The 11,235-nt window shown below is 53.5% G+C and overlaps 2 protein-coding genes and 1 non-coding gene across 3 annotated transcripts; 2 read left to right on the top strand and 1 right to left on the bottom strand.

The window, feature by feature from the left end:
• Positions 1-337: 337 nt before the first annotated feature.
• On the top strand, positions 338-2,382 carry BZA05DRAFT_393217 (uncharacterized protein). Its single transcript, XM_051483195.1, has 4 exons — positions 338-858; positions 938-1,045; positions 1,116-1,578; positions 1,632-2,382. The coding sequence occupies exons 1-4, from the start codon at positions 559-561 to the stop codon at positions 2,138-2,140; spliced, it is 1,380 nt and encodes a 459-aa protein (XP_051341433.1). The 5' UTR covers positions 338-558; the 3' UTR covers positions 2,141-2,382.
• A 4,543-nt stretch (positions 2,383-6,925) lies between these two features.
• Positions 6,926-7,005, top strand: BZA05DRAFT_t117. The gene has a single exon. It is a non-coding gene; the product is annotated as a tRNA-Gly (tRNA).
• Positions 7,006-8,686: 1,681 nt separating this feature from the next.
• Positions 8,687-10,241, bottom strand: BZA05DRAFT_255097 (putative zinc-containing alcohol dehydrogenase). The gene is made up of 5 exons (XM_051480078.1): positions 9,932-10,241; positions 9,484-9,860; positions 9,242-9,419; positions 8,878-9,159; positions 8,687-8,814 (listed from the first exon to the last, which is right to left on the bottom strand). Exons 1-5 carry the CDS (start codon positions 10,116-10,118, stop codon positions 8,792-8,794), a joined length of 1,047 nt encoding a protein of 348 aa, XP_051341432.1. The 5' UTR covers positions 10,119-10,241; the 3' UTR covers positions 8,687-8,791.
• Positions 10,242-11,235: the final 994 nt, after the last annotated feature.

The raw sequence follows: 11,235 nt of genomic DNA, 5'->3' as shown, positions 1-11,235 counted from the left end.
ACCACCCTCCTATGTAGGCCTGGGGGGCCTACCTCAGCCGAGGCCTTATCGTGCTTGGCTCGCTGCGATATGCATTGGATATATAGACGCCCGACGAGAAGCGAACGCGTACACTGCCCCCTCCCACCCCCCAGAGAAAGAAAAAAAGAAAGAAAAAAGTGATGGATCGGGGCTAGGTTCCATCTGGTCTTACGGAAGCAAGCAGGTCGGCTCGAGCTGGGTTGTACGAGGTGCGAGCAGCTGGAATCCGGGGAAGAATAATCAACGGACTGGAATTGCATGGACTTGGCGGCGTGAAGCGCAAGAGTAGAGTAGTTACGGGGAAATGGGGGGGGGGACAGGTTCTGGCGCTGATACATAAGCTCCCAAGTTTCTCATATCCTTGCGGGAGAGGTGTGAATGATTAACGGTTCCCCGCTTGCCGGCCTTCAATAAAGGCGGCCCACCCCACACCCGCCCATCTCCTCCCCCGTTTCCATCTACTTGGATATTAGGTACATATAACGGCTGGTTACTACCCTACGAATTCGATATTCAGTCACTACGACGGCCCCCACGATGGCCTCGCCGACGTCGACAACATCAACGACAACATCGACATGGACGGCACCGACAGGATATGCGGCGTTGATAGCCATATCACAGGGACAGGCGGCGGGAATGCATGCTTTCCCGAAGGGATTCATACCACCGAGCTTCTTTGAAGGATACGTGCCGGAAAATCGACAATCCGAGATCTTGATCGTATGCGTCGTATCGATGAGCATCACTCTGGTCGTGGCGATAGCAAGGCTGGTGACGAGGAGGATCGTGTCTGGCTGGTTGGGGATGGATGATTGGATGATTATACCCGCTACGGTTCGTTGGGCACTGGGGTACTGGACGCTCGGATTATGTCCAGGGGGCAGAGGGGTCTGTTTGTTGACATCACCGTTAGTTATTCGCCGCTGGCTTGACCGTGAACAACATTTGCACAGCATATGTTGGCGGACTCGGGAAGCATGGATGGGACGTGACATACAAAGAAGCTGTTGAAGGAACCAAGGTATAGGATCCACTCGGCTGGGAGGGGGATCGAAGATGAACCCTCGTTGACAGTTTTTTTTTTGCGATAGTTGATCATTCCTCACGCGGTCATATACGCAATAGCAATTTTCTTCGTCAAAATGTCCATCATATTCTTCGTACAGCGTTTAGCCGGACCGCACTGCAAACCGGGACTTCGATACACCATCTACGGATACTTTGCCTTCCACATAGCCTTCGCCCTCAGCTGCGTCTTCGCCTACGTCTTCCAATGCTCTCCCGTCGCATCTGGCTTCAACCTCTCCTTGCGACTGCATCCGGATTCGACATGTCTCGACTACGGCCCATTCTACTACATCACCTCGGGAATCCATGTGGTATCGGATGTGGCACTGCTGGCCCTGCCCATCTGGATGGTGGTCGGCCTGCAAATGTCGTGGCAGAAGAAGAGCGCCGTCGTGTTGATGTTCTGTCTCGGAGGAGTGGCGTGCATCTGCTCCATGGTCAGGATGGTGTACATTCCGAAATGGACAAGCTCTTATGAAGCCTCTTGTATGCTCTCCAGGCCTCCCCATAAAAGAAAAGTCATTGACGGAATATCCTAGGGGACGGAATTGACCCAACAATCTGGGGCCAACTGGAAGCCACCATCAGTATCACCACTGCCTCCCTCCCGTCGTTAAAAACGCTCTTCGGTCGCGTCCTACCGGGCCTTCTCAGCAGTGCCGTACGCTCCGAAAAGGAGCGCAGCGGCGGCGGCGGCGGCGACACCAGCGATGCCGAGGGGACACGATCCCGCACGCGCGACTCTCTCAGCGATCTCTTCCGGCGGCAAAGTTTCCAGCGGCGGTTATCGAAGCCGCGGCGACCATCGAATACGATTCCGCTAGAGTCATTAACGGAAGTCAACACCCCGCCGCCGCCGACGACGCGGATGCCCGGCGCCGCGGTGCTGAAGGATGAGCGCTTCTCTTTCAATAGCTATGTGGAGCTGGTAAACACCGAGAAGGACATGACCAGGAGACCGCCTGGCACGCCGACGAGAGAGGAGCTCGAGCTTGAGCAGCGGTCGAAGGATTATCGCATGACAAATGATCATACACAATGGCTATAGGCATTACATACTCGCTCGTTATGATTGGCATCTGTTTACTTTTGGTTTTTGGCTTGTTTTATGGCGCACTACGGGCATGGGGCTGGATTGGATGCAATGGGTGTTTTTATTTCTTTCATGGCCTATGGAATTTTCTCTTCTTTTTTCTTTCGTTTTCACTGTTTGAAATATGGGGCAGTATACTACACACACTCATATACATTACGGGGTTTTGATTCTGGCATCACGTCACGACGATGAGCAATTTTTTATGGCTCATATCAAAAACTCCGTCATTCAACGTGCAATGACAACTTCAGCTTACCTACTTCCTATGTTCGATAATCTCAATGAAACCTACCCAGCCATTAGAAATCATCGGTAAGTGGGTGGAGGGGGCTCAGCTCTACTCGGAGGTCGATCGTGCCGGCGGCTCCAATGCGTGCGCGAGATTTTTTTTCCTTCCATTCAATCCACCGGAGGATAAGGGGGACGTGCACATAACTACGCGTATGCCTTGGCGAGAGAGTACTAAGTTACCGGCTCGCGTGTGTTTTCGGCAGAGCTATTGATTCCCGGATCCACAGTCAGCGGCGCTTCATTCCCACCACCCATCATTCGAAACGTGATTATGTTTGTTCTATGCAGTAACTATGTGCTCGACGAGAGTACATATGTACCCGGGAAGAGGGATGTCGTTGATGCGACAGGATGTCTCACTCTCAGAGTATGTACCTATCTAAATCTGGCCACAGAGATCCGACGACCGGGAACCAGGGGCGAGTGCCAAACGTGGAACGTGGAACTGGTGCTCTATGTACTCAACTTTAGCGGTGGAGTGGATGAGATTACGGGAGGGATGTAAGCTTAGCTTTAAACAACTGCACTCACTGGGGGCCGAGATGGTGTCATGGTGATGGAGATGGTAATCGGGATATGGAGCTTCTGTTTCCCCACTACCGTAGATCAGGAGTTCGAAACGCCGGAGCGAATCCCGGAGGCCGAATACTGTCGCAAGCATCCGTAGTGGTTCTTCACGCTTCAGCAACTTCATACTTCCTGGCCTCACTACCCTTCAAACTTCACGACCGATTAACTACTGCTCCTACATAGAACCGATACTCCGCCCAGAAAGCTTCCCCGTTCAATCCTAGTAAGACAATTCGATGTTTCCACCTTTCTCTACTAGTAAACTCCACATGGCCAGGTCACTAGCGCGAGGTCAAGCTCTGGTTCCAGCTCCGGAAACCGTTTGCTACGCCTCATGGTCGCCTCCCGAGATGGCATACAGGGTACGGTAGGTACGTTATTCCATGGGCCATCCTAGCTCTCGCTCATTCGGCCTTGCAAGTTGCCGCAACATTCCCGCCACCCGAAGATACCTAAGTCTTTAATATACGGTATCCCAGGAAGACATAGGAAGTATATAGAGAAAGAGAACAGGCCATGAACCTGGATCGGGCGGATCATTGCGGGCGCAATGAACCATACCTACGCTACCAAATCGACGGACTTCCGTCCGGTTCTCGCCACTAGATTGATGAAAGATCACCCGGAGATCATATGAGGATCATATAGCCCGCGTACGAGCATAGAGGTGCCCGGTATGTACTATGTAATTTCAAATGGCACGCTGAGATGATTTGTGCTAGCTAGATGGCCGTCTTCTAGAGTAGATCCGCGCAAACAGCTTAGCGGTGTAATCGCCGTTCCTGCAGACCAACAACGGTTAACAACCAGTCCGCGACGGTAAATCGGATTATTACTATAGACAGCAGTTCGCCACAGCCCTCTCAGTTTCGGGGAAACAATAGGGTAGATAGCACCGGCTTTTGCATCTTGTCTTGTAAATCTGTTTACCTGGCATTTGAACGTATGATGCATCCGAGTGATTAACGTACCTACATACAGTCGTCCGCAAAATCCAAAACTCCACCCCAAACTCAATAGTCATGGTTACATAACTATTATTCCCCCGCCCATGTACCAGTTCTTGACTCCTTGGCAGTGCTCTCGTCCGACAGGCGTGCCGAGAAAGGGAGCACACACAGAGGAGAGGGCAAAGATGAAGTGTTGGCCGTCTACCTATTCGATAGATGATTATCAAGAAAGAAGAAGAAAACCTGCGGGTGCTAGTTTCAGTCCTCCCCCCCTCCTCATTTGACCGACGCCGCGATGCCCACCAATTTTGATGCGCACTACTACCTGCTGATACGAATATGAATAGACTGATACAATGGAAAGGATAGTGTGTTATATAGACAGTGAAAACTTCGATGCCGACTAAACTCGGCTCTTGGTGCCGAGTCCACATCTAGGCTCTTGATGCCGAACTCATATCTGGGCTCTGCTATCCGCCGCCGCTCCCACCACTCCACCATCGATCACTCGGCCACCTACGGCGCCGCCGGAACCTCAACACTAACCATATTCTTTTCCTCCCGCCGACAGCTCCTCCGTCACTCCGTCACACGGACATTCGAGTATTTAGAGCGTGGCCGAGTGATCCATTGATGGATCTGCACTCGCGCATCAACGCTGATCGAAGCTTGGAATGTCTAGACCGATGGACCCTTCCTCCTCCCTCCTCCCTCAACGCTTATTCTCCCTTAGGTCCAACATCACACTTGGCGATCGAACCTCATCGCTACGACACCAATGAAACACAGCGCCAATCGTGGGAATCAGCTCTCGCCTTTCGAGTTCGAGAATGCCACCGCGTAGGCTCTGACCAAGAGACATGACACAGAAGAACAACTCGGCATATCCGGAGTATGATTTCCCGGCAATGTTTCGTCATTGGAACAGTTAAGGTTCAGTGTCCAGTATTAGCATGTACGGGCACCCAATCCTCTAGGATACAAGTTACAGCTACAAACAAAAGTACCTGGACAATCTCCCTGTTTCATGCGTGTCTTCCTACTCCCAAATTCCTCTGCCTCTCGGTGCTGACTACATTACGCCTAAAAGCAGTTCAGATCACAGAGCATCACGGGATCAATCGGATAATTCAGTGTTCGACATACTTAGTCCGGTCCGGACTGCCAAGATTTGGTCCCGTCTAGCCCGAGGCTCAGGACGGACGGACTGGACTATGTTGAATACTGATCGGGTAAGGTAGGCGCCGGTATGTACTGGCGACCGTCGGGAGAGAGGGCGCCGGAACTGAGAAGGCTCGTGAGTTTGGGCTGTGCTTTGGTTTGGTTTGTTTAATCATGGCGTGAGATTAGACTGTATCTTTTTGTGGCTTAAACATTGATTGCGTGCGAGCTAGGTAGCTAGAATAGATCGTCCAATATACACACTCCGGGCTATCCTGTCTGACGTCCGGTCCCGGGCTTAGGAGTCGGCTCGATGGAGCAACCCCTTGGCTTCCACCATGGTGACTCCGAAAAACAAACGGCGTACCAAGGAGAACCGAAGAGAATTGGCTATCTATTCGATGGTTAGAACCGTTGAAATAGGAAAGAGAGCCATGCGAAGAAGCATCATACCCAAACAAGTTATGATACGAAGACTGGCCAGTGTTCTCCATCGTCCGGTCCGTTCATCCTGGGCCTCGGACGAGGACGGACGGCATGACTCCCGTCCGTCCGAACCTAGGACGTGGCAGCCAAGGTTTTTTCAGCGGACGGATGAGACGGACGGCGCAGCACGGCCGTCGGCCGCCGTCCGCCAAGCTTTGGACAAGAACCCGATTTCGGGCGTGGACCTTGGGTGTCCGAGTGAGATTAGGTGATTAGGGCGCTGTGATAGGGGCCGGGCGCCGCACCTTACGCGTCCGAGTCAGAATACTGCTACTTTTCCCAGCTTGTGGAGCGGTGAGGGATGAGTTGACGCGGTTGTTTATAGGACACCGGTGCTAAGAAATTATCAATCAGCCGAATCATATTCATGTGACTTGGACGGCCGTCCTCCACTGTCGGACGGGGACCGACCCCGTCCGGTACCACATCGGACCGGACGGAAAACTTTTGCAACCGTCCGTCTCAGGCTCGTAAGCGACGGCGTATTGGCCGTCCGTTCCGTCCGGACGGCCGCCTGGACCGGACGATGGAGAACACTGCTGGGGGGACTATAGTAGATCTGGCGAACTACGAAACCGGCTTCCGCGCACCTATCTGTAACAAAAACTCGGCGTTATGCTAGGTCTCCATTGGAGGGGTTCACTCTGCCTCTCCAGGTGCCATTCATGCTTCTCGACGACGAACTCACCATGCATCACTCGTACCCGGGTTCCCGGCCGTGCGTCCCGAGTCCCGACTGCGGCGCGCGCGCGGCCATCTTTGGGCCCGTCCGTCCGGCCATCTAATTCTATACACCCCTTCGCGGCTCGAGTTCTTCCCCGTCCTGAGCAATCTAGGAACTGCGGGATGTCGATGTGGCCGCCAGCCCGCCCGCCTGCCCGCTGTTTATTCGAAACTCTTAACATACCTAGCAAGGAAAGGACACATAGGTAGTTACCGACAATCCGTCAGCGTAGACACTGCGTCTCGGAATGTCTGCCGAGATTCGGCCCAGACGGTCCGGAGGGACTAGACTGGACACTGGAATGTACGGCTTACCCGGGTCCCGGGTCATGGGTCCTGGCTGTAGATGCGAGGTCGGTACTTGAATCTTATTTGGCTCCAATACATCCCCGCAACCGCGTAGTTACCTGCGTAGCCCAGCCTGGGTGTGGGGAGGGGGATACGAAATCGCCGGTATTCCAGCGCCGGATCCACAACTCAGGCCCGTACGGACACCAGTCAACACGCTGCCGGATCATCTTCGCGGTATATCTGGCCTGACGACACATACACCGTGGATTCAGTAGTGTAGGGGTATCATGGGCGCTTGCCACCAGCATTCTGCGCCCGACCCGGGTTCAAATCCCGGCTGAATCAAATTCTCTTTTTGCCGTCTCTTCGACCGCGTGGTTTTTAGTTTTTAGTACTCTGGAGTACTGTGTACGCGGAACGGTTTCAGAATGTTCCCGAGCCGTTCGGTTCGATATGTAAGCTGAGCTGCTGATGAAGCGAAGTGGATGGACGGTACGTATGATGCATACGGTTCCCTTGAAGCACCGGATAAGCGGAAGCAACCGCACTAGTCACCCCGAACCCAGGCGGCGATCAGGATAAGTAGACGTTGCTATATACCTAGTAATGAGTTTTGCCAATACCGAGTTTTTGAAGATCGAGATACCGACTGTTTTGCCTGTATGAACCCAGGCTCCAGGCCCAGGGGACGGCACTTGGGGGGTAGGGGGATGGTGGTCACGGTCACGGCTGTTCTAGCGAAGCGGCGAAGCTGCGAAGGGATACAGTAGCCGTCGCTTCCTGAAGAAAAGAGAGAGTGCAGAGTAGTGGTGCCATGAACTGGGGCCGCCGTGAACACTGCAACACCCCCGGACGACGGTCGGTTGGAACTTTGATGACTCGCTTGCTCGATAATCCATCCTACCCATCCTATCGATGGTCACAGTCACACCTCTTCTAGCGAAGCTGCGAAGAGATACAGCTGCCGTTGGTTCCTGACGAGGAGAGAGAGAGAGTGTGTGTGTGCAGAGCAGTGGTGCCATGACTTGGGGCCGCCGTGAGCACTCGTTACCGGCCCAGTCACCACGGTCGGACGATTCGCTTGCTCGATACTCTAGGTACCCGTTCTACCCGTCTTACCCCATCCTACCCATCCCATCAGGCTGGAAAGCTGCAGTGAAGTAACAAGTTTCGGGGAAACTTTACTGCGGCCTACATCCATACACACATTAGGTACCAACCTACCTATGATCTAGTTCAGTCCAGACCGGTCCTCCACCGCCTCCTGAGTCCTCATGAAGCTTATCCGAAGTTTCAACGTTTCGAGTCTCGTCACCGGGAGAAAGTAAACGAGCAGGATGCGAGCTGTCTGCCTCATAAGACATGAGACATGAGACATCACCCGCCGACCAGCGGCCCGGTCCGCGCTGTACTTTATGCTACCTGCTACCTGGATAGATTATTCCAATTTCTCTACGGGGTGGCTTCGATTACTCTATGGGGGAAGGGGACTGGAACTGGAAATAGTGAAGGGAAGAGAGATCCCCAGCGTACCCGCACCGAAGTCTCCGTTTGCTGTAGCGAATAGTGGAGTCCTAGCCTCTCCTCCTGGTTTGAGGGATTCTTCGATGCGGCGAAGAGTCGCCAGTCAAGGATCGGAACCGGTATCCCCATACCCAGCTGGATTCACTGGTTCATAGCACATGCGAGATCAAAGGGTCTATGTACAGTACTCTACGGTAGAGTGGGTACGCGGAATTCAAGAGATCTTTTTCTTCTTCTTCTCTTCTTCTTCCGGATCGTAGGGATGAGTTAGTCGTTGACCTCTGGGTCCGCTAACTTATATTGGGGCCCCCAGGGCCCTGAACGAGGTCACGGCTGGTTATTCAGGATGCTCCAATGCCCGGAAGAAGCTCACCGGTGATCTTCGGATTATCTCCCCCGCCCCGTCCCACTGATGATATCATGGAATTTCAATTCTTATCCGCATCTCGATTCGGCGGCGGGTGGCGATCATGTGTTTTGGTTTGAATGAGATCAACTGTTTAGCATGCAAATGACCGTTCCTGTCTCGTTACGTATGTACGTAGGGTACGATATGACTCCTTCCAATATAAATTACATTCATCATTCGTCGCGACGCATCAGCCGCTTAGATTCTAATCACAACCTTGCCTATTGACAGTCAGCATCTGTACCCCCCAACCCCTCATCTCGGCCAGAATTGCAGCCACATACCGAAGTGCTTCTGCGCCATCATGTACTTGTACGCATCCCTGACGTGCTCAAAGTCGAAGATCTCGGAGTCGATCACAGGCTGGATCTTGTTGACCTCAATGCAGCTGTTCATGTCGATCATCTGCGCCTTGGAGCCGACGTACACTCCGCGGATCGTGCACACGCGGGTCAATGGTGCCAGTGCGGAGCCGCCGTTGCCGGCGCCGCCGACGAAGCCGATCATCGCGATGGTGCCCTCGATCTTGACCGCCTCGTAGGATTGGGGGAGGGTAATCTCGCCAGCTGCACGCCGTTAGTTGGCTGGTTTCTGGTTTTGGTTCTGGGGGGTTTTTCTTGCTGCCTGCATGGAAGCGAGTAAACTTACCAACTTCGACGACGATGTCAACACCCTCTCCACGGGGAGACAGCTTGCGGGCGATCTCGCCCCAATTAGCGTCGGTCTTGTAATTGATGACAACATCGGCGCCGAGAGCCTTCAGGCGCTCAGCCTTTGCGTCGGATGATGTGGTGGCAATAACGAATGCACCGGCAGCTTTGGCGAACTAAACGTGATAGTTGTCAGAAAAACCCGGGGCCGTAAAAAATCCCATCGGGGGTTTCTCTTACCTGCAACGCGAAGATACTGACACCTCCGGTTCCCTGGACGAGAACGGAGTCTCCAGCCTTCAGCGGGCGGGCGTTGCCGTAGAGGGCGTTCCACGCGGTCACAGCGGCACAGGGGAGGGTAGCAGCCTCCTCGAAGCTCAAGTTGCTCGGCGCACGGACAAGCGCCGTCTCGGGGAAAAGAGCGTACTCCCGCAGACAACCGTCGAGGGCTCCGCCGAGTCCGGTCTTGATGCTCCGGGGGTCCAGAAGTCCCGACTGGTGGCCCTGGTGGAACAGGCTGGATACCATGTCGCCGACCTTGAACTCCGTCACCTTTGAGCCGATGGCGATAACCTCGCCCGAACCGTCGGATGTGGCGATGACGGGAGTGTTAACGGCTAGCATAGTACGGTGGTCAGTCAGCGGGGACATCCTTCGGTGGAGCTCGGTTCGGATGGTATGTGCTAACCGAACGGGTACATTCCCTGCGGGATGATCAAGTCCCGGTAGTTGAGCGACACCGCCTTCATCTTCACCAACACGTCGTTGGCCTCGACCTTAGGAACATCTCTGGTCTCCTGCTTCAACGCCTCGGGACCGCCCTGGGTGGCGGTGATGAGCCAAGCCTTTCCGGAAGTGGGGTTCTGAGCAGCCATTGACGCGATATGTGTTTGGTGGGGTAGGTGTATGGTGGGGTAGGATGTGGGATTCGTGATGATGTCAATAATGGGTTTAAAATTGTCGCCATCTTGTTGGGGAATTGAGTTTATATATATCGAGCTATGCGCGATCACTTACGTCGTCGATAGCCAAATTTTTTTTCCAAGCACGCGGAGTTAACAAGACGACGATTTGTAAGGCGCGCGGCGGTGGAATCAACTAAGTGCCTTGGTAGAGTAGTCTATGTCTGTGCGTTCTCGAAGGTTCCCCACGATAGAAGCATCATCAGAAAAACCTCCACGGAAGAGAGCACGTTGCCTGGCGGTAGGTGTACGGTTGGCGGTCGGCTTCGTCGACGATGTTGCACTCGCCGCATTTCAAAGCGCGGGTATCGAACGGAGATACCCGCTTGTATGTAAGCGGTGATACCTCACATAGCTAAGCGGAGGCAGAAAGATGGTTGACAACCACGGAGATGCTTAGTGATTTGCCCAGCGACGCTACCGACCATATTGTAGCGTGACGTTGCTCTGTTCCTTGATCATCCTGTGGGGTAGAGTACTTTCACCTTGTTTTCCCCCTCGATCGTAAGTTTCGGCGGCAGAAGACCTATCGCGCATCGCCACCGCGAATATGTATACCAACCGATTCGATTTCCACTCGTATCGAGAAAAAGAAACATTCCCCGGACGCGGGTCATGGTGGATTCTCGATCGCTTATTATGCCTCCATCAATTGATGCGCTGACGGGATCGGGTGAAGTTTTGCAGTGGTGGCGGTGTTGGCGGTGGTGGTGGACAAAAGGCCGGCCATGCCAAGTGTGATCGAAATCGCTCCGTACGAAGGACGGGATAGCAGCAGGTACTATAGGTGTTATAGAGTCAAGCATGTTTTAGGATAGATCACGAGAAGGAAGCACGCACGACTGTTTCCCGGCAGGGTCCGATCGTGCACATCATGGGAGTGGAGCCCGTATAGTACATCTGCCACGGGTTGCTCCCGAACAAACAGTGCGATATTCGCTCGGAGATGGAATCGGATGTGTGCGCTTGCTTGCATGAGCTATTAACAATCGAGGGCTTCCGGAACGTTGAGAGTTGAAACCGCAGTTCG

This window comes from Tricharina praecox (assembly GCF_024521635.1).
Source record: "Tricharina praecox strain CBS 144465 chromosome Unknown BZA05scaffold_7, whole genome shotgun sequence".
Lineage (NCBI taxonomy): Eukaryota > Fungi > Ascomycota > Pezizomycetes > Pezizales > Pyronemataceae > Tricharina > Tricharina praecox.
Note: the sequence above shows the minus strand (reverse complement) of the source record. Positions and strands in the feature narration are given on the sequence as shown.

Bases quoted from the DNA above. Each gene is read 5' to 3' on its own strand.
- BZA05DRAFT_393217 (XM_051483195.1), top strand. From the start codon at position 559: ATGGCCTCGCCGACGTCGACAACATCAACGACAACATCGACATGGACG. The intron at 1,046-1,115 runs GTATAGGATCCA...TTTTTGCGATAG, and splicing joins AAGCTGTTGAAGGAACCAAG to TTGATCATTCCTCACGCGGT. The intron at 1,579-1,631 runs GTATGCTCTCCA...GGAATATCCTAG, and splicing joins AAGCTCTTATGAAGCCTCTT to GGGACGGAATTGACCCAACA.
- BZA05DRAFT_255097 (XM_051480078.1), bottom strand. From the start codon at position 10,118: ATGGCTGCTCAGAACCCCACTTCCGGAAAGGCTTGGCTCATCACCGCC. The intron at 9,861-9,931 runs GTTAGCACATAC...GTACTATGCTAG, and splicing joins GCAGGGAATGTACCCGTTCG to CCGTTAACACTCCCGTCATC. The intron at 8,815-8,877 runs GTATGTGGCTGC...GACTGTCAATAG, and splicing joins GATGGCGCAGAAGCACTTCG to GCAAGGTTGTGATTAGAATC.